At 40.0% G+C, this 21,019-nt stretch overlaps 1 protein-coding gene across 1 annotated transcript in view; it reads right to left on the bottom strand.

The window, feature by feature from the left end:
- Positions 1 to 21,019, bottom strand: part of CMYA5 (cardiomyopathy associated 5) — a 45,779-nt gene that overhangs the window by 15,686 nt on the left and 9,074 nt on the right. The window contains exons 3-7 of the mRNA XM_085322416.1: positions 11,277 to 20,976; positions 8,799 to 8,894; positions 7,925 to 8,158; positions 6,073 to 6,095; positions 4,000 to 4,118 (exon numbers count right to left, since the gene is read on the bottom strand). Of these exons, the coding sequence (XP_085178542.1) occupies positions 4,000 to 4,118; positions 6,073 to 6,095; positions 7,925 to 8,158; positions 8,799 to 8,894; positions 11,277 to 20,976 (10,172 nt within the window). The remainder of the gene's footprint in view (positions 1 to 3,999; positions 4,119 to 6,072; positions 6,096 to 7,924; positions 8,159 to 8,798; positions 8,895 to 11,276; positions 20,977 to 21,019) is intronic.

Genomic DNA, 21,019 nt, shown 5'->3' on the forward strand with positions numbered 1-21,019 from the left:
GCCCTCTTGGCCTGTCCAGGTCCTCTCCCATGGGGCAGTGCTGCCACAGCAGTGACCAGGGCGCTCTCACAGCAGATGGGAGACCTGCTCCTTTTGGTCACAGTTGGAGCTTCCCAAATCAGTGCTCCGCTTGGAGGCACATGTCCTGATGAAACCTCAGAAGATACTAGCAATTTCAGGCCATGTCCTCAGAGAGTCCATCTCCTGAAGCACACTGCAGGTGCTCTGGGAGACTGTCCTCTCCATTATTTAATCTTACCTTGCAGCACAAGAATTAGAGCAAGAGATTGCCCTCTGGAAAGGACGCCTGTGATAGAAGTGAGTGAAATGCTTGTTTATAGCGAATAGTGCAAAATTGCTGTCTGATGGGAGGCTCACAAAAGAACTGAGTCTCCTCCAGATGAGGATGTAATCGATCCCTAGAGAGGTGTCTGGGGGAAAGGACCCACCATGCTGAGGGGAGGAATAGTTTGTCAGATCCACAGAAGCCTTGGCAACAGCAAGAGTGTGCAAATAAGTAGGAAAATGTAGGCACAGACTTCCCACACTCAGATTCTCACAGCCGGGGCAAGGGCTCCTGGGGATCAGCTGCACCACTCGCAGAGAGGYGGGCTTGCGCTGCAGGTATGGGAATGGGGCTTCTGCCAGGACAGCTGTGGTCCCTGGAGACTCAGAGGAGAGAGGTTCCTCTGTGGGCTGGTAAGCCCAAGCTCTGCTTTAGCTGAAGAACCCTAACCTCGTCAGATATCCTACATGCATCCCTCATCAAGGTGCCTCAAAGTCCTCCAGAGCCCCCTAAACTTCTCATAAACACTCCAGACTGTCTGCTCATCTGCACAGATTCATCCCTGATAAAACACTATCCCCTGCTAAGGTCACGGCTTAACAGAGAGGGAAGAGAAAGAAAGATGCAACCCCCACATCCTCTATGTTCGTTGTTAAAGTGACTGCAGGGAACAAAAATATGGTTATCTCTCGTCACCCAGTAAATTTCCGTATTGCATACATTCTGGTAGGATCTGAGCACAAAGCTTTTGCTTTTCTCAGTTATCTTCACAGTAATGATGATGATCCCCTGTGGCACGAACAAGGCAAATGCAGATGCTGGCTGTTTCCTTATGATTTATACAGAGAGCTTCAAGTACATAGGACTACATCTGCTTCCCATTGAAAAAGTCTTTCTTTTTATTGCTAAAAACAATCTACTTTTTATCTCTTGACTGCATCTAGATTTGACCGATTTAAAAATTGATCATCTTTAGGAAAGGACTTCCTTTCAGTGGTTTACCCAATGAGTAAATCATTTTTTTTTCTGTGAAGTTTCCTAGAAACTGTTATTTATGATTACAGAAATCCCACAACTGCAAAATTTATTATTATTCCAAAACTGAACAGAAAATTTCTTAATGAATGAAACTTCTGAAAAAAATTTATACATCAAAATTCAGTTTGGAAACACTGAAAAACATTTGATTTCTAATTTCCTTCCACATGATATGAAATAAACTTTTAAAGGGAAGTAATTTATAGCAAGAAGTTGAMCTACTGTCTTCAGAAACAGAATGTTTTTCTATTAACAACAGGTTGGTCCCTCATTTTATTGAAATTTACACATTTGCACCTCAAGTTTGTTCAAATAAATGACATTTTTCAAAAGAAAAGCGGGTCATATTTTGATCAGCTTCAGTTTTCACTGAAGTGCTGTGGTGTAAGGGAGCTCTTCCCTTACTGTACCTGATTTCCACAGCCTCCAAGATAGCAGAACAATAATCCCAAATATTTTATAGACATATTTACACCTTGTCAGTGTAATGAGAAATAGCATTTCCTTGGTTTTGTGGACCTGAAAGAGAGCAGTTACATTCCTCTATGACTTTGATGGAAGAATATCGCAATCAGCAAAGGTCCTCGTCTTCTGTTTTATACGGGCAGGACTCATGGCAAGCTTTGGAAATAATAATGTTCTGGTTTTGAAATTATTCCTACTCTTTCTCTGACAGAGCCTAAGTTCTACTATGTTCAAGGGCACACTGCAATGGGTTTTGATGCGTATGAATTTGTTAACAGGCTTGCTTATAAGTGAAAAGAGGAAGGATTTGAGGGAAAAGGACATTTTCTGTGGGTATGGAACACTGCTGGAAATGGAAGGTATTTTGAAGAAAACTGTTTCTGAAGTGGTAAAAATAAAGTCATGTGAAATTGTTCAAAGACTGTTCCTTCTGAAGGAAAAATACGTGGATTGAGAAGTGTGGCAAATTCACATCTATTTCATCAAATATTTTCAGACAAAACAAATTCTGAGAAAGCTTGACATTTGCCTCCAGTATTTTACAAGGTACTGAAGGTTTTAAATTCCAAATAGAGTTTTATGCATGCATTTACCTCTATTTTCCTTCAGGAAAATAGGCAGGAAAGGGCAGAAACTTGAAAAAGTCTACATTTTTTAGTGTACTGTGCACCGAAGAAAAAACCAAAACCGCAATAGTAATTAAAGTACTTAACAGTTGAAGTAAAGGATGAAAATCAGGTATTTTAGAAAGAAAGGAGGAGAAGATATAAAGGATGAGAAGCATTAAAGGTCAGTTGCAAGTGGACAGACTCATTCATCTCCAGTTTGTCAAAGCAAACCCAATCTGGAGCTACTTGTTGTTCAGCAAACATAGTAGCTAATGCAAATTAAACTGAAAAACAGATCTCAGCAGTATGGGGAAAAATCTTGAACTGACCCATGCGAAAAGGAAATACAAAATGACAAAACAAGGCTGTTCTCAGGTACCACCTTGCCAGCAGGTAACAGTGCTGAAGGAAAGACTGGGACTTACGGGACCCATGAGACTGCAACGGGAAATCAAACCATGATACATAGCACATCTTCACCACTCCATTTAGAGTGGTTGAGAGAAGGTTACAAAGATCTGCTACTCTGCTTTCCTAAAGAAATGAGGCTGAGATAATGCTGTATGCACAAGCATCTACCCAACAACCCCTGCTAAGTTCTGAAGCCCTCATGGAAATTCAAACAAATTTGAAATGGAATTGAAGATCGGAAAGATATGCCAGYGCCCTGCTAGGCAGTAGTTATTCCAAACAAGAGTCAAAAGCTCTTGACTCTTTTCTTGACGGAAATAGATGCTGTAAGTCATCCGCTCATAGACCAAACTCATCAGAGGCATTGCTTCAAAGCCAGGAGAGCGATGGGGACAGCAGGGTGGGAGTGCAGGTGAACGAGAGGCCATGAGCATGGCAGTGTGTTGCAAGTTCCCCAGGAAAAATCTCTCTTGAGAAAGAAACACTGAAGTGAGACTTTATCATGAGGAAAAGTGACCCACAGCTTAGTGTTTGCAAACTTCATGGACAGCTGTCTGGATCCAGATGATTTCTAAAGGTATATGCATGGGCATAACAAAACCTATGTATGTAGGTTTTTTACAGGAAACAAAATACTAGATAAAGACATGATCAAGGCCCATCAGAGTAGAGAGTGTTTCCAGCTACAGTAACCACTTCCCCCTCCTGCGCCTCCGTGGAGGGGTTTGAGGGTACCTGTGCTCATGCAGCAGAAAYGCCGCGACCTCCTCCGCCAGCCGCAGCTCTGCTGCCCACAGAAGCTCGGCAGGGCTGCTTCCTACTACATGCAGCACAGCAGACCCCTTCACTGGCTTCTCGCTCCCTGCCCACAAGCAGACAGCAGCTTCTTTAGCCTCCAGAGGTTTACAGCTAGAGACCTGCTGTCAGTCTGAAGTACAGATATTTTAAATGATGCAAGAATCTCACAGTTTAGCACTTTCCTCTCTGCTACTCATCTTGATGTCCTACTGTAAGCCAAACACTTGTGCACAATTAGACTTCATTTTACATTCAACTCTGATTGCTAATTATATGGTTTGTAAATTTATACTTCTCAAATAGATTCTGTTTTTAGCTTTCTAAAAGCTAAAGCATTTCCAAAGCATTGCCAAAACGTTAGCTTTTATGAAGAAGATATTCAGAGATTCTTACCAGGCAAGTGACTTAAGGAGTGGTTGCTTTTTCCTGGACTGTCCGCATAGTGTTCAAAAAGTGAAAATGCATGGGGCACCTTTTCTAAAGAGAGAGTAGTATCCATTGCAGAAAGTAACCTATTTGGGAAAAAACACATCACCATATAAATCCCCTGCGGTGTTGCATAGTTTCCAAAGGCCAGAACCAAAGCACATGTGACATGTACATCCCTAAACACCTCCCATGAACTTGAGGACAACATGCAAGGAGAAACTGTTTTCCTAATTTTGAATATTTAGCATATACTATGATTTTACATAAGAAACACAGAGAAAACACAGTCTGCATATGGTTGATCCATGAGAACATGAGGATTTGAAGTTCATAGCAAAATTACCAAGAATACAGTGGTTTGGACTTACTAACACAGTGCTTTTAAAGGTTACAAACGTTAGAGCTAAACTAAGGCAGCTGACTCCAGAGACATAATATAAAGCAGCTGCTTCTGACGAGCAAAAAAAAAACAGCAGGGAAAATGGATTCCACCTAATTAGCCCACATTTTCTGAGTTCATTATAGGAAAAAGCTAACATATTTTTAACTTTGAGGCAGAAGCAGCTTCAAGGAAATGAAAGATTATTTTTTCAAAGCAACTGAATTTCACTCCCTGCCTTTGGTCCAYCACTGAAGTAGTTAATTGTGTAGTCTTAACAGAGCACAACAGACACAGAATACATTTTCTTTAGAAAAACATGCATTGTTATATAGATCTTGTTCTTAACCTCTTTCATAAAACCAGATATTATCAAAATAAACAGTCAAAACCGTGCACAAGACAGAATAAACTGTAAGTGTAGTGTGTAAGTTAATAAATAAATATCAAGAACATAGAAAGTCTTGGAAAATTATTTTGTCACATTTTACGTGTTCTACCATGTTATTATGCAGTAAACTACATGCAGATACTTGGCCAGACTGTCACATCTTGGCATACAAGAGGGAAGTCCAACTTYATAGCCCTAGCTCTGTAAACTCATGGGAACCATGAAAGGGTGTTTGGCACAGCCGCTTCAGCCCACTCTCCTGGAGCTGTAATCTGACCACAAGCTGGAACCCTGCTGTCATTTCTGTACCGCTGTGCATCAGCACACACAAGCATGCGTGCGCTGTGACGGCGGAGTCAGCGCTGGCAGGGGCGCGTGCTGTGCACCGCGCAGCGCCCGGGCCCTGGGGGCAAGGTCAGCGGCGGTTTTGGCAAGCGGAGGAGACTGGGCAGGATTTCCTGCAGCATGAGTGGTTAAACAGGAGGAGCCTGGAGCCAGGCCGGAGTGTTCATAGGTCACCCCAGAAAATTTATTGGGAGAAAATGAGCTTGTAATTGAACACTTCCCTCATAAAGGTTGGGTCTCACAAAAAAGTCTCTTTCGAGGCAAACCACACAAACCATGCTGGTCAGCGCAGTGAGGCACAAGCCCTCTGAGACATCCTGAATCAGGTGGTGTCGATGGGGGAGTTGGGTGGGGGAGAAGGAGAGACCCTGCTCCTTACTCTCCTGGTGAGCTCTTGAAGAGAGCAAAGATGGAAACTGTGGTTAAAATAGCTGTTTAATTTCAAATTTTTCTGGAGCTGTGTTCAGAATGTAGTCTGGCAACCTAGTCCAGCCATGTGAATAATAATTTGCATTGTGATCTTTCATGGAAACCACATAATACAGAATCAGGCTCATGAAAAAAGAACGTAACAGTGATGTCTAAGAGACGTAAGCATGGTCAAAATGTTCTTCAATATATGTTTGTATATTAACTACAAAGAACATCTGTTTAAGAATGTCTATGTAGAAGTATAGAGTTAAGTCGACATTTTAAAATGCTATCTAATTGATGCATTACAGAACACATGCAAAACACTTCAAACCAGTCAGTTACAGTAAAAAAATTAAAACTTATTCCCTTAATTTTATTATTTGCAAAGTTTGTAGAAGTAACTACCAATACTAGCAGTGTGTTTTCAAAGCTTGAAAATAGTAGACAAAGCATCCAGCATGCCAGACCTAGTACTCACTACAGTGCACTTAATGAATACTTCATATACCTTTTATTCAATTCTTTAGATGACTAAGGAAGGAAAAAAAATAAATGTATTAACAGTTTTAAAAAGCCTGAAAATATCGAATAGCCACTCATCTAACAATTCTCCGTAGACATAAAATACACAGAGCTTTATTGACTTAATGTTGGCTGGGATTCTGCTCATTCACACCAGCAGAGAATTTGGTTCCTTAAGAATATTCCACTTCAAAGCTCTGACTTAGCAGGCTATTAAAGTCCATTTTTGGCTTTAAACTCCCGAGGGTCAATATTCAATATCTAGCTATAAAGATTGGTGCCCAGTCAAATGCTTTTCTAAATCAAGGCTTTTACAGAAGGAAATCACTTGTGCATGAAGAACACTTTCAAATCCAAATTTGGTCTGAAACCTCCTTTTTAACTTCTGATTTCCAGATGCTAGGTGAGATTTGTACCCATGGAGTCAAAGTTTCTCCTATATTCCATAAATTTTCAGCTAATATTTGCTGTCTCATAGAAAGGCAGGCTCCTGTCCTCTGCTACTAACAGAAAGCCTTCACAGTTGTGGAAAATCATCCTTCTCCTCCCCCCACTCCCCAAAATAATTACAGATTACAAAGATTCATTTTTGCCAAAGGGACTGCTCCAGTACCTAGTGAAGTTCAGGAAAATATGATATATTTTTCACTCATCCCAAAATAGCCCACCTCCCAGGCATTCACTTGGCTACAGGACACTTAAGTCCTCGGGGAACTCATATGAGTGCGGAATGCCAAAGACTGCTCACCGCTTCTGTCACTGCTAGTATGCGAGCAGGGAATTTCTGTCTGGGGAGCTATTTTGTACGAATGATTTTAAATATGTCTTCCAACAGTAACGTGAACTTTTTGTTTCTTACACCCCAGGAGAATTTCTGCAGCTTGCAAACTAATTTCATAACCGGAGAGGACTGTTGTCCCAGAAATCCCATCCCCTTCAAAACTGCCGATACACTTCTAGGAGAAGGACATGCCACAGCTGAATTATAGACAATTCTTGCAGCGCAAAAATAATCTTGCAGGCCTCTGTCCATTAATGTTTAATTACCTACAAGACTGTGAAACCAAGCTCAGGATAAGACTGACTGAGGATTGTATCAGCCAGGTAACCTGAGCCACGCAAATTCATAAGAGATGTTTTCTAAATACAGAAAAGACCATTACAGACAGGCACGCTACACGCACATTCCTGAATCTAGCCCGTTTAGAAATTTTTCAGTAGTAAACTTTTAGTTTAGCCTCAATAATTTGAGTGTACAATTACACTTAGTGTCTTCTTATTTAAAACAAAAAACAAAAACATCTATAAAAAAACCTCATCTTTCAATTTGGATAATTTCCAAGTAGACTTTCTTGTTTCACCTTTCCTACAAAAAAGTACCTTCTACTATTATGACACTTCTTATTCTTGAATAGCCAGTTCTAGATAAATTAATAATAAATTAATAAAATTTATTTTATATATTTTATTTTATATTTACATATTAAAATAATATTTATTTTATTAAATAAAAATTAATAAACAACACAGCCTTCTCTTCACAAAGCAAAACAGAACCCTTCTAAAGGCATAACTCATATTCTCACCCTATGCATCACCTCTGCAGTTCTCTGAGCATTTACACAACAAAAACAAACAATGTAGCCCTTTCAGAGTGGAATAACTGAACTTGCAGGATTTAGCTGTCTAAAAAAAAAAAAAAAAAAATAAAAAAAAAAAAANAAAAAAAAAAAAAAAAAAAAAAAAAAAAAAAAAAAAAAGTAACTTAAGATCAGTTCAGGTAGTGTATAAATGCTTTCCTAACTAGTATTAGTAAAGCTGCAATGTTAGTCACTTACATTTAGAAAAACAAATCCATCAAGTTCTTCCATTTCCTTTACTGTTGTCTCCAAGGTTTCTTTTGCTGAATCAACAGTTTGTTGAAAGTTAACCATCTGTTCATACAGATATTCCATTTTCATCTTCTTCACTTCCTCAAAGTTTTCTGATTTCTCATCATATTGTGCTACCACTTTCTTAATCATGTCTTCATTCTGTTTTTCCAGTAACTCTGCATTTTTCTTACAGTTTTCCTAGAAAATAAAAGATGTAAACTGATCTGCAGAATAAAATTACAGCAGTTAATGAATACACAGAAACTCTCAACTACCCATACATGAGCCACCCACTAGACTTCTACTGGCATCCTGACAAGAGATTTTTATTTCTGTACGCAAGCTCATCTAGGAGAAATAATGCTAGAAAAATACATAAAAAACTAATGGAAGAATTTTGTATTGTGTTTAAAATTAATCTTCTACAGCTAAGCATACAGATAGGAAGTCTGATTACAAAATACCTATAAATCCATACTTTTGACTGAAAATAATACAGTCCTCAAGGCTTAAGAACTTCTGGATATTGGATAATGTTTTTAGGTTTAACACAGGACTCTAGATATAGACACAGTGTGAGCTGTTTATAAATGCAATCAAAATTAAGGGAACATTTTCTTCCAGTCACATATTCCACATTGCAATCATATACAGAAAAAGCAAATGTTTGCATCTTTATTTCCCTCAGGTTAACTACTTGAGGCAGGAGAAGTGAGTTTGAGGACTGGAGAAGCAGCCCATTTTAGTGGAAAAAATGACACTACAAAACAAAGGAAACATATCTTAGAAGCACTTCTGTGGAGAGTAAGAAAACTAACTTGATAAACACTGCACTTACCTCAACAGAGTTAAATAGAGATTCAATTTCACTCACAACCCCTTCAGTCTTCATTGACTTTTCTTCCAATGCTATTAGCAATTCATCTAATTGATCCTGAAATTTTAAAAGTTTCAGTAACTGAGTATATTATTTTATAAAGCTTTTGTACAAAGCATTTTTTTTTTGCCATGAGCTGCCATTGGAATAATCGCTAAATTAATTTCACGTGTCTCCCTGGCTACAAAGACAAGCACAGAAATAGCAACAGGAAGAGTGACAAAACTGTTTCCAACACCCCCTCCCCACACCCCCCCAAAAAAAAAAAGAAAGAAAGAAAGAAAAAGAAAGAAAAAAGAGAAGAGCTCAGCTTAACAAAGTGCTAAGTGCTTATGCAAGTTGTTGAACACCGTGACTTTCAAAATAGTTATGCTGGAAGTTAAGGGTACTCAGACCTTCATGAGGGGAAACAGGTGCATAAAAAGAAAGAAAATGCAGGGAATTATCAGGTTAATAGCTTATGCAGTAAAGTCTCCTGCAGCAAACTGAAGATAAGTAATGTTTTTTTTAATTATAATTTTAAAGATACTTCTTACAAACCAGAATCCTAAACTGGCAGTGTGGACAGCCAAATCTCCTATCAAAATCACTGGCTGAATTAAAAGTGCAAACAAAAGAAGTCCTAGGAACAACAGTGCCAGAAACGACACAGAAATCTCTCTCAGGCAGTAGTCCTTCTTGATCTTTCATGATAGCAAGCTGGCCATCTGCTCAGATGCAATTTATAATTTACAAAAATACTTTGTTTTAATTAGCTGGCATAAATCTAAAAGGAAGGTTACCTTGCTTTGGTAACACCTTCCTGTCATGGCAAACTTCTATAGCTAGATCTGCTTGAAAACTAGCATGTGATTTTCCATTAACTATGAATGTCACATTGGACTGTAAAATTGAAGGCTCTATTTAGGGCCAGTCATTGAGAACCAGAGACAAACTTCTGTTTCTCAAGATACCCAATCTAATCTGACCGATACCATCCATAGCTCATTTCTCTTATGGTGAAACTGTGCTCCTAAAGCCAAAATTCAGGTGACAAGCGTTTTGCTATCTTAAAGTTTTCTCAGTAATTATACAAAGGTAATAAGAAACATAGAAATATCGTCTTAGAGTAACCAGAGCCTTGAGTGCTAGAAATCACATGAAGCCAAGCCTGTGTTGTGGCCAGATTTAATTATTGGTTTCGTGTCCAGGTTCCACAGCCAGGGAATGATATCACAGGGCATTTATTTGTGGTTTAACTCTACTTACTGCAATGTGGTTACTTTTGGGGATGGCTGGGATCTGTGACTTTATTACAGATATACTTTGTATATGGCCATTCATATTTCACTCAGAAATGATAATTATCCAAAATGTGATAACATTTCATACCTCTGCACACCACAGAGATATTTTTGTAAATATTGACATTTGCAACTAGTTCCTTAACTTCTCCTGCTTGTAATGCTTGTTTCTTACCTATGAGTTAACACAAAAATAACTCAAAAATCAGTGACATAAGCCCTTCCAGGATGTTCATGAAATTATAAACTCTCCATTATTGGTAACTCTAAATGTGCTAGAAAAGAGCTCACCTTGCAGGCACTGGGGTGAGATTAAATAGCGCATAATCAAGGAAGGAACATCTGTTCTTGCACATAAACAAATCTGATGTGGCAAAAGTGAGACACCACAAACATGCCATTTTTACAAGCAGAACAGCCAAAATGAGCTTCTACAGACATGATAGCATTTTCAACAGTATTGCTACTGAAGGCACACTCCAGTGAAATGGATGGCATTCATATCTATCTTTTAAAATGATACAGCTTAGAAATAGTGGGAGGAAGTAGGAATTGCTAAATGCAATTCACTACACTTAAAAATACTATTGGGAAGCTGAACATGAACTGAACAGAAAATGAGGACAGAGTTATAACAAAACTGTGTAGCGTACACTGTGAAAATACTCTGATATCTCCAAGCAACCAACACATGTAACTGGGATGGAAAACATTTTATGGTGATGTTGTTACCAGTATGCAGAGGTTTCTGTTCTGTCAGGTGAAATGAGCTGCTCTTACTAAAATTCTCTCCTCATATAAACATCAATCCTCTCATTTCTCCCTCTGTGCCTACAATCTAGACAAACGTGCACAAACTAGAAGGCTAAAAAATGGAAGTCCATAAAAGCCACACATAAATAAGATCATTCAAACATCTGAATAAATAAAAACATCATCTTAGCAAGTTTATGAGTCTAGATAACACCTTAATGATAAGAAACTCTCCCTTCCAGATCTCTTACGGGTTTTTAGGAAAAATTTTCATTTTATATACTATGACTTAGCCTCTACACTTACTCTCTAAAGGCCAGTTCACAGAATAGGCCTAGAGAAACTAGCTTCAGTACCTCCTTCGTCCAGCCACCTCCTTCCTCCCACCCAAATTAATTCTTACCTTCATCTTGGTTGCAGCAGCATCTAATGTTGTGACTTCATGGTCTTTATGTTCTCCAAAAAGCTTATCAATAGCAGATATTGGGCACTTGCAGTGGTAACAATATGTATCTACTTGTGCTTTCTTCGGTTCTCTTTGTGGACTCTCAACTTGAGGTATGTTTGTTGATGATTTTTCAGGATACATTACCACAAAACCTGAATCTTCAAGTTCAACAGGTGTTCTTTGTTCTGGCTCATCTACAAATTCGTAACTGTCGCCAATATGCTCAAAAGAGTCCCTATCTTCAAATAAAAGCTCCTCGTGTGTCAGTTCAGAGGACACTTCATCTTGTAGAAGTTCTTCTTGTGTAATCACATCATAGCCAATTGCCTCAGCGAGATCTTCACAAATATCAGGGCGCTGCTCCTCTCTTTCCTTGTCTGGCTTCTCTGCTGGCTGAAGGATTGGGACATGTGAAAGATTTGCCTGGGCATATTGATCATCTTCACTATCTTCAACTGGTGACCTGATATATGGGATATGTTTTTCCATTTGATGAACTGCTGCTATTTCATGTTGTTCTTCCTGTTTATTGGCTGCTTCTTGAAGTGCAGCTCCCTGATAATCCATTCTTTGCCTACACTCTTGGTGACTTGTTTGCTCTGGTAATTCTTCAGTTGTTTCTACAGGTRTGTTTTCTTCTCTTTGTTCACTGGTAGCACTTCTTGCACCTGAAAGATTTACTTTGCTTCCAAAAGGAATGGCATGCGTTGGTTTACAAACTGTTGCTTTTATGTCACTGTCAACCTGGACTTCCTCTCTCTCCACAAGTCCCCTTTCTGGAAGAACCTTAGTTCTGACACCTGAAACATCACTAGACCACTGCTTGTGTTTGTTCCCTGAGCTCTGAACAGAAATAYCTCCACTAAAAGGCTGATCTTCTGGTATCTGATCCTTTTGAGGATGGCCTATGTCTTTACCAGGAATTTCATCTTTAAGAATGTATTTTTCAAAATATATTCCAGTTCCATCATCTGTGTCTGAATTCCTACTAGGAAACGATGCATTAGAATTACCACTCTCCTCATCAGAAGGAGTCTCCTCCTTTGTCTTTGCACCCACTGCTTCTGCATAGAGATCCTTGTATAAAAATGACAGAGCAGGTGGCTCCTCTAGAAGCTCTGGATTAATTGCAGCAACAGTGGTAGGAAACAACAGGGATCGTTCTAACACTCCTTCTTCTGAATCAAACAGTGGGGTCCCTGGTGACTTCTGTTCATCTTCTACGTTCATAACATTTTTATTGCTAATATCAATTGATTTTTGTACAGGTAAAAGTTTTGAAACGCTTGCATAGGATTCCATACTTTCTCCTTTTGTGGTACCATAAAAGACTTCATCCAGATCTTCAAGTAAGGAAAACTCTTCTTCCAAAGTATTTACCTCAGAGCTTTCTTTAAAAGATGCGGCTTCTTCCACAGCTTCCTTAGGATTTTCTGTCATAGAAACCAATGAATCTGGTCTCTCAAAAGTTGGCTTAATTGGAGATTTGTCATCAATCAAGGTATATTTTTCAAAATAATCCATATCAGCCATACCATTATTAGAGTCCAACACTGTGTCATTATTATTTTCTGGCAACATGGACTTTTCCTCTTCTGTTTCTCCAGTTTCCTCWGCAGCAGCATCTTTGACCAATTCTTTTAGTTCATGATTTTTATTTCCAGGGTTTCCCAGCACTGAACTTTCTGAAGTTTCAATGGTTGTTCCAGAAGCTAAGGCTCTATGGCCATCATCTGCTAATTTTCTCTTAAATGAAGGATTTGTTTCCAAGTACTCTAGTTTATCYGGCATGTGTTTACTTTCTTCTTGATCAACAGAAGAAATATGTGTAGGAGCATGAATATTTAGGATTTCATAGCCTTCTGAAATTATATTAAATAGATCTTTTTGTTCAGTAGGTTCAGGAGCATGTTGACTATCTTCTACAGCTCTCACATGCTCTATTTCTTCATCTTTTCCCGCAAGGTGATGTTCAGGTACTTCATCTACTTTGTCTACATCTGGATGTTGCCTTGCTTCCGTTTTTGTAAGGTTTCCAGCGCTAGTTTCATCCTTTGGAACTTTTTCTGGACCTGGATTATCTCTTCCCAGAGATTGTAAATCACACCTTTGAATTCTGTGACTAGTTTCTGAGGACAATCTGTGGGAAATTTCACTTGATGCTATATCAGAAGCTCTAAATATACCTGGTTTATTCTTCATAGTACTATTAACTGTAAGTTCTTCACAGCTTCCGGCTGGGAGTTGCTTTGATCCAGAATCATAAGCTTCATTTGGAGAAAGCTGAATTCCTTGCTTGTCTACTTCTGTAGCTCTTATTGGACTAATTGAACGAGCTTTCACCTCTTCTACCAGCCAGCTAGCTAGCCCAAAAGAAGATGATGGAATATCTGGATTCTGCTTTTCATCAGAAGAAAYACTGTAAATGGACTTCGACTCTGCTGAAGACAGGCTGCCTCCTTCACTAGAATAAAGCTGAGGTTTGTGTGTCACAGTTTCATAAATAAGATCTGATGAAATAGCTCCCAGTTGCTCTGAGGATGTGTATTTTTGCTCTGTAAAATATGGCATTTCATGTCTATCCTTTTCTTCATAACTGCTTAAAATAATGTTTGATTGCTTTCCAAGCATGTCTACTATGTCTGATAAAGATGATGGAATATTTTGTTTCTCTTCATCATCAGTGAAAAMCAGTGATACTGACCTTTCAGGCAGTGTATGAAAACGTACAAATGAATCTGATGACACTGATTGTTGGTCTGCTACAGCCTTGGACTCTGTGGTCATCAACTTTGTCACTTGCTGCACATCAGGTTGCATTTCTTGCTCATCCTGCTCGGCAGTGAATTTGGGGGGAATTCTTAACTGCTCTGATGACAAATATTCTGTGTCCAATGACTGATCTTGAGATTCTTGCTTGCCTTGGTCTGGTATGTGCATTAGAGACATACTCTCTGACTCTGCAGTCTTCGATCTTGCTATTTTAGATGAATACAGCTGAACTTGTTGCAGTTCTGTTTCATCAGGATGTGTAATTATATGTTTACATTCTGATTGTGCTCTTTGAGGACTAAACGGCTGCATGCTTTGCTTTTCTTCTTCAGCAAGGGAGTATGTAGGAACCAAATACTCAGAGGTGGGTTTTGAATAAGGTGGAATTTCTTGCTGGTATGTTTCATCAACTGAATAAAATGAAACTGAGGGTTCAGACTCCAGTTTTGCAGGGACAGTTAAATAGTCTTGTCTTTCTGGGGCTTCTGCTTTATCTACAGAATATGATGGATTTAATTGTTCAGATTCTAATTGTGTAGTTGTGTGAAAGTAGTGTGGAGTTTGCTCTCTTCCTGTTTCAGGTAAAACTGCATGTTCAGTCTCTGACTGTACAGCCACAGGTGAATGTAGATCAATTTTCTTACTTTTTGCAAAAAAGAAGCTTGACTCAGGTTGTACAAATTCTAACTGTTCTGTTTTACCGTGAGTGTAAGATAAATCTGAGTGCTCGGGGGACAGGCTTGCAGTTATAGGTGAAGACTTCTGACTTTTTCCCATTTTTATTTCAGAAACAGACTGTGAAACACCTACAGGTACAGATACTGATTGTTCAGGAAGAGATGAATAAGGTTGAATTTTTTGACTCTCTGATTCCTCAGCAGAAAAGGATAAAACTTGTTGTTCAGTTTCCAAATGAGTAGTTAGAGATGAAGTAATCTCTGAGTCCTGCTTCTCTGAACGCTCTGCTCTCAGCAGGGCAGTTTCACGCTGTTTTGCTTTGTCAGAAGAACTTGATAAATCTGATTGTTCAAGCTCCAGTTGTGCAGTTTCCTGCTTCTCAGTACTGCCAAAGGCATATGATACAGAAGGAGTTTCTGGTTCCTCTATTTCAGAGTACTGCAAATTAACACACTGCAGTTGAGGTTGGGCGCCCTCCCTCCGCTYCATTTCTCCTGCGAAGAATGATGTCTCTATATGCTCCAACTCCAGCTGAGCAAGCTGTGGCTGCTCTCTTTCGCCATAGGAATACAGTAACTCTGGTTGTTTCTTTCCATGAGTCTCCGCTTTGCCAAGAGTGTATGACAAATCTGGACATTTTGATTTCAGTTGTTCAGTTTGCAGTTCTGCTTTCCCAGTGGAATATGAAACATCAGAAACATCAGAATGCATAAACTCTGTTTGTGCAGTTTCCTGTTGCTCTGCTTTGCCAAGGGAATATGATAAAACTGGTTGCTCCAAGTCCACCTGTGAAGCTTGTTTCTGGTCTTCACCAAAGGAATGCAAAAAGCCAGGCTGAGCCGTTTTCTTTTCCTCTAGGCTGCCAAAAGCCTCCAAAAACTCTGGTTGTTCCAGTACTAATTGGACAGGTTGTGAAGGCTCTGATTCACTAGCTGGATATGATAAATCCATTTCTTCTACCTCTGGTTGTACAATTTCATGGTGCTCTAATCTGCCAATAGAATATGACAAATCTTGACAGTTTGGTTTCTGATGGGCAACTTCCTGTTCTACTTCAGTAACAGAATAAGATAGCTGTGGATGTCCCAACTCCAGTGATACCCTTTCTTGTTCTGTTTTGTCAGAAGAATACAATGAATTTGCATGTTCCAATTCCCCTTGCACAGTTTGTATTTCATCTGTCTTAGCAAGGGTATAGGATAAATCTGGTTGTCCTAATTCCAGTTGCGTAGCTTTCTGTGGCTGTGTTTTGCTAATGGAATACGATAAATCAGGAAGTTCCCACTCTGGATGTGCCCGTCCTTGTTGCTCTGTTTGTCTAGTAGGCTCTGATATTACAAGCTGTTCTGATTTCAGCTGCAGAGCCTGTGGCTGCTCTACTTTGCCAATGGAATATAGCAGACCAGGATATTCAAACTCTGGTTGTGCCTCTCCTTGCTGTTTTGTTTTGCTAGTGAAATGTAGCAAGTCCGCATGTTCTGCTTCCACTTGAGCAGTTTTTGGTTGGTCTGTTTTGCCAAGGCAAGATGATAAATCTGGTTGTCCTAACTGCAGTTGTGTAGTTTCTAGTTGCTGTGTTTTATCAGTGGAATGTGATAAATTGGGATGCTCCAATAGCTGTTTTGCTATTTCTTGTTGCTCTGTTCTGCCAGAGGAATACAAGAATTCCTGGACTTTCACTTCCATTCGGGCACTTTTGGGCTGCTCTGCTCTGCCGTGGGAGCATGACAACACTGGTTGCTCTGGGTGTAATTTGTAATTTCCCCTCTCTTGTTGTTTGAACTCCAGTKGCGCAGTTTGCTCTTCTTTACTAATCCAAGAGGACAAATCAGGATGCTCTGCTTTGTCCAAGGAATTTGAGACGTCTGGATATTCAGACTCTAGTGGGGCAGCCTGTGATCCCTTTGTTTCTACAAAAGAATGCARCAAATCATATTCTTTCAACTCTGATTGTGCCACTTCATGAGGTCCTACTGAGTCAACAGCAAATGACAAGTCCRCATATTCAGATCTCACTTGTGAAGTTTGCAATCCTTCTATTTCCCCAACAGAGCACTGCAATTCAGGATGATCTGACTGCATTCTTACACTTTCCCTTTGTTCTTTGCCGTGAGATGATGAAAAATCACCTGGCTGTACCAGTTCTGGTCGAACCTTTTCCTGTTGCTGTACTGTGCCAATGRAATAAGATAAATCTGGATGTTCCAAATCCAGTTGAGCAATTTGTGGTTGCTGCATTTCATCAATTGGCCATGATAAATCCATTTGTTCTGCCTCTGTTTGTATAAATCTATGGTGCTCTAATCTGCCAACAGCACGTGCTAAATCTGCGCTTTCTTCATCTGCTTCATGAACAGAATAAGATAACTGTGGATGTTCCAGTTCTGGCTGGGCTTTCTCTTGTTGTCCAACTTTGCTGAAAGAATACACAAGGCCTGACTGCTCCAGTTCCTCTTGAGCATTGTGTGGCTGCTCTGCTTTGCCAGGTAAAGGTGAGAGATCTGGTTTTCCTACCCCCAGTTGTGTAGTTTCCTGTGGCTGTGTTTTATCAATGGAATGGGAAAAATCAGGATGTTTCAACTCTAGTTTTGACATTTCTTTTTGCTCTGCTTTTTCACTATGAGATGAAACATCTGGACCTCTTAACATTACAGTTTGTGGATGTTCTGTTCTATCGACTGAACATGCTGAGGCATCAGGGTGCCCCAAGGCTGTGTGCACCATCCATGGCTGTCCTGCCGTGTCAGCAGAGAATAACAAGTCTGTGTGGCTCAGGTCCATTTGGGCAGGTGGGCACTGTTCTGTTTTGTCACGGGCATATGATGCATCTGGTTGTGCCACCCTCAGCTGTGTGGTTTCCTGCAGTTTATCAGCAAAATATGCTAGACCTGGGTGTTTGGATTTTAACTGTGCAGTTTGCAGTTCTCCTGTTTCAAAAACAGGATAAGACATATCAGGATGTCCTAGCTCTGTCTGTGCCATGTCCTCTTGTTCTATTACATCCGCAGGATGTGCCAAACCAGGATGTTCCATTTCTGGCTGCACTGTTTTCTGTTCTGTTTTTCCAAAAGAGTAAGTTAAACCTGTTTGCTCTAATTCTAGTTGTACTCTTTGTTGTACCTCTCTTTTGTCAGGAGGACATATCACATCAACATGTTCCATTTTTGGCTGGGCCATTTCAGAGTCTGGCTTGTCAATAGGAAGCGATAAATCGGTTTGTTCCAGGTCCTGTTGAGCACGTTTTAATTGCTCAGTTTTGCCAGCAGAATATGAAAACTTTGTTTGCTCTAACTGCTGGTTTGTGTTTTGTTGCTGCATTCCTTTGTCAATAGAAAATTTGCTATGTTTCTGATCCAATGGTACTATTTCTTGTTGCTTTCTTTCATCAGTGGAATGTGACAAATTAGGGCRTTTCATTTCCCGTGGTACAATTTCTGGCTCCTCTGCTTTGCCAAGGGAATAAGCCAAATCTGGATGTTTTGATTCTATTTTTGCAGTTGCTGGTGGAATGCTTTTTCTGGTCACTTTAGGCAAGTCTTGATGTTTTGACTCAGACTCTAGAGTTGCTTGTTCTTTGGCACTACCTAGGAAACATGATAAATCTGGATATTTGGAATCCAGATGTGAAGTTTCTTGTTGGCCTTTTTGACCAACAGAATACAACAAATTTGGATATTTAGATTCCACTTGCATAGCTTTTTCATTTTGCACTGCTTCACCCAGGGTTTCTAATGAACTTAAATATTCTGATTCTTGTTGTGATTTTCCTATGAAATATGACAGCTCTGGATGTTCTGACTCCCGCTGTACAGTGTCTCCTGGTTTTGTTTCACTGATGTCAGATGAAAAATGTGGATGTTCTGTTGCCAGCGGTGCAGTTTCTTGTTGCTTCATACTAAATGATAAAGTTGGATGTTTCAATGTCTCTTGTTGTTCTGCTTTGCCAAAGGAATATGACAAATCTGGATATTCTGACCTCATTTCTAATTCCTGTGATGCTGTTCTTTCAGTGGAAGATGACAAAAATGTTTGTTCCAGCTCTGGAGGTATTATTTCTTGTTGCTTCATTTTGCCACCAGTGTGTGACAAATCTGGTTGCTTTGATTTCTGTTCTATCATTTCCTGCTGCATTTCTGCACTTGCAGAAAGTGCCCATTCTGGATACTCTGGCTCCATTTCTATTTCTTCTCCTTGCATATGTTCCCCATGAGAATATGGCAAAGGCAGATTCACTAACTCTGGTTGAGCTATTTTGTGCTGTCCTTCTTTGTCACAATAATATGAGTGGTATGACTGGGCCAAATCCATTTGTTCCATTTCCTGTGGTTCTGCTTTCCCACAGGTTTCTAACAAATCTGAATGCTCCAGTTCCCTTTCTGTAGCTTTCTGTTGGGATGTTTCCTGTTGTTCCAGCTCTCCTTGTTCTTGTTGTTCCATTTTGCCAAAGGAGTACACTGTATCTGGCTGTGCCAAATCCACTGGCGTAGTCTCTTGTTGCTGACTGTCAGCAATGGAGTAGAAGGGAAGTGAATGCTTCTGCTCTGATGGTGCCACTTCCCAGGGCTTTGGTTTGTCAGTGGGACACAAAGAGTCTGAAAATCCTGATTCCATTCCTTCTTGCATTGCTTCTCCAGTAATTAATGAGAAATCAAGGTTTTCTGAAACTAATGGTACATTTTCATGGTGCTCTGCCTTGCTAATGCAAGATGACAGTTCAGAACCTTCTAAATCTTTTTGTACAGCTTCTTGTGTTGCTTCTCCACAGGAATATGGTGAAGCTGCTTGTTCTAACTTTGGTCGTAACATTTCTTGTTGTTCTGTTTTGCCTGTGGAAGATGATGTATCTGCTTGTTGCAAGCTCAGCTGTGAAGTTTTACCTTGCCTTTCTTTCACAGGAGAGCATGATAAAACTGCATGCTCTGACCGCAGTTGATGAGTTTCTTCTTTCCCTGCCTTGTCAAGGGAATACAGCTTATCTCTATGCTGTGAATCCTGCTGCGCAGACTGTGGGTATTCAACTTTGACACCAAAATACGACAAATGAGAATTGTCCGAATCTACTTGTGCCATTTCTTGCTGCTTTCTTTTATTTGTAGGATATGGTAAATCTGAATGTTCTGACCCCAAGTACCCAGTTTGCTGTGCCTCAGCTCTTCCAGTTGAATCAGATACATCAGATGCATACATCAATTCAAGTTCTGTAGTGTTTTCTTTCTCTTCTTCCACTGAATATAAGTCTGAAGGATCCAGCACGAGCTGCGCTGTTTCTTGTTGCTCTGCTTCTTTGTGAGAATACGGGAACTTTGAGTGTTCCAGTTCCAAAGGAACATATTTCTGTTTCCCTGTTTCTTCCCTGGAAAAACAGAATTCCAGATGCTTGGTTTCCACCTGTGTATTCCCTGATTCCACTACTTCTTCCCTGGAATATGAGAAAGCTGGATGCTCCCTCTCTAGCTGCACATGGCCTGATTTCTCTGTTTCTTCCCTGGAATATGGGAAAGCTGGAGGCTCCATGTCTAGCTGTGCACTTGCCAATTCCACTATTTCCTCCCTGGGATGTGAGAAATCTGGAAGCTCTGTGTCCAGTTGTGCACTCCCTGATGCCATCATTTCTTCCTTGGAATGCAAGAAGTCTGCATGCTCCATCTCCAGTGGTGCACTCTGCAATTCCTCTGTTTCTTCCCTGGAAAAGTCCAGATGCTCAGTCCCCAGTTGTGTACTCTCCAGTTTCTCTATTTCTTCTCTGRAAGATGAAAAATGTAGATTCTTTCTCTCCTGCTGTGCACCCTCTGATTTCCCCATTYCTTCTCTTGCACTTGAGAAATCTGGATGCTTCTCCTCCAGTGGAGAACTTTGCAAATCTTCTGTTTCTTTCCTTGCATATGAGAAATCTGGATGCCCTGTGTCCAGCTGTGCACTCTCTGATGCCACTATTTCTTTCCTGGAATATGAGAAAGATGGATGACTCTTCTCCAGCTGGGCACTCTGCAATTCTTCTGTTTCTTTCCCTGTATATAAGAAATCTAGATGTTCTCTATCCAGTTCTGTACCCTCTGATGCCACCTTTTCTTCCTTGGAATGCAAGAAGTCTGCATGCTCAATCTCCAGTGGTGCACCCTGCAATTCCTCTGTTTTTTCCTTGGAAAAGGAGAAGTCCAGATGCTCAGTCTCCAGTTGTGCACTCTCTGATTCCTCTCTTTCTTCTCTGAAATATGAAGAATCTAGATGCTCCACCTCTGGCTGTGCAC

The sequence above is a fragment of the Rhea americana genome, unplaced genomic scaffold (assembly GCF_003343005.1).
Source record: "Rhea americana isolate MKP2758 unplaced genomic scaffold, rheAme1 scaffold_77, whole genome shotgun sequence".
NCBI lineage: Eukaryota > Metazoa > Chordata > Aves > Rheiformes > Rheidae > Rhea > Rhea americana.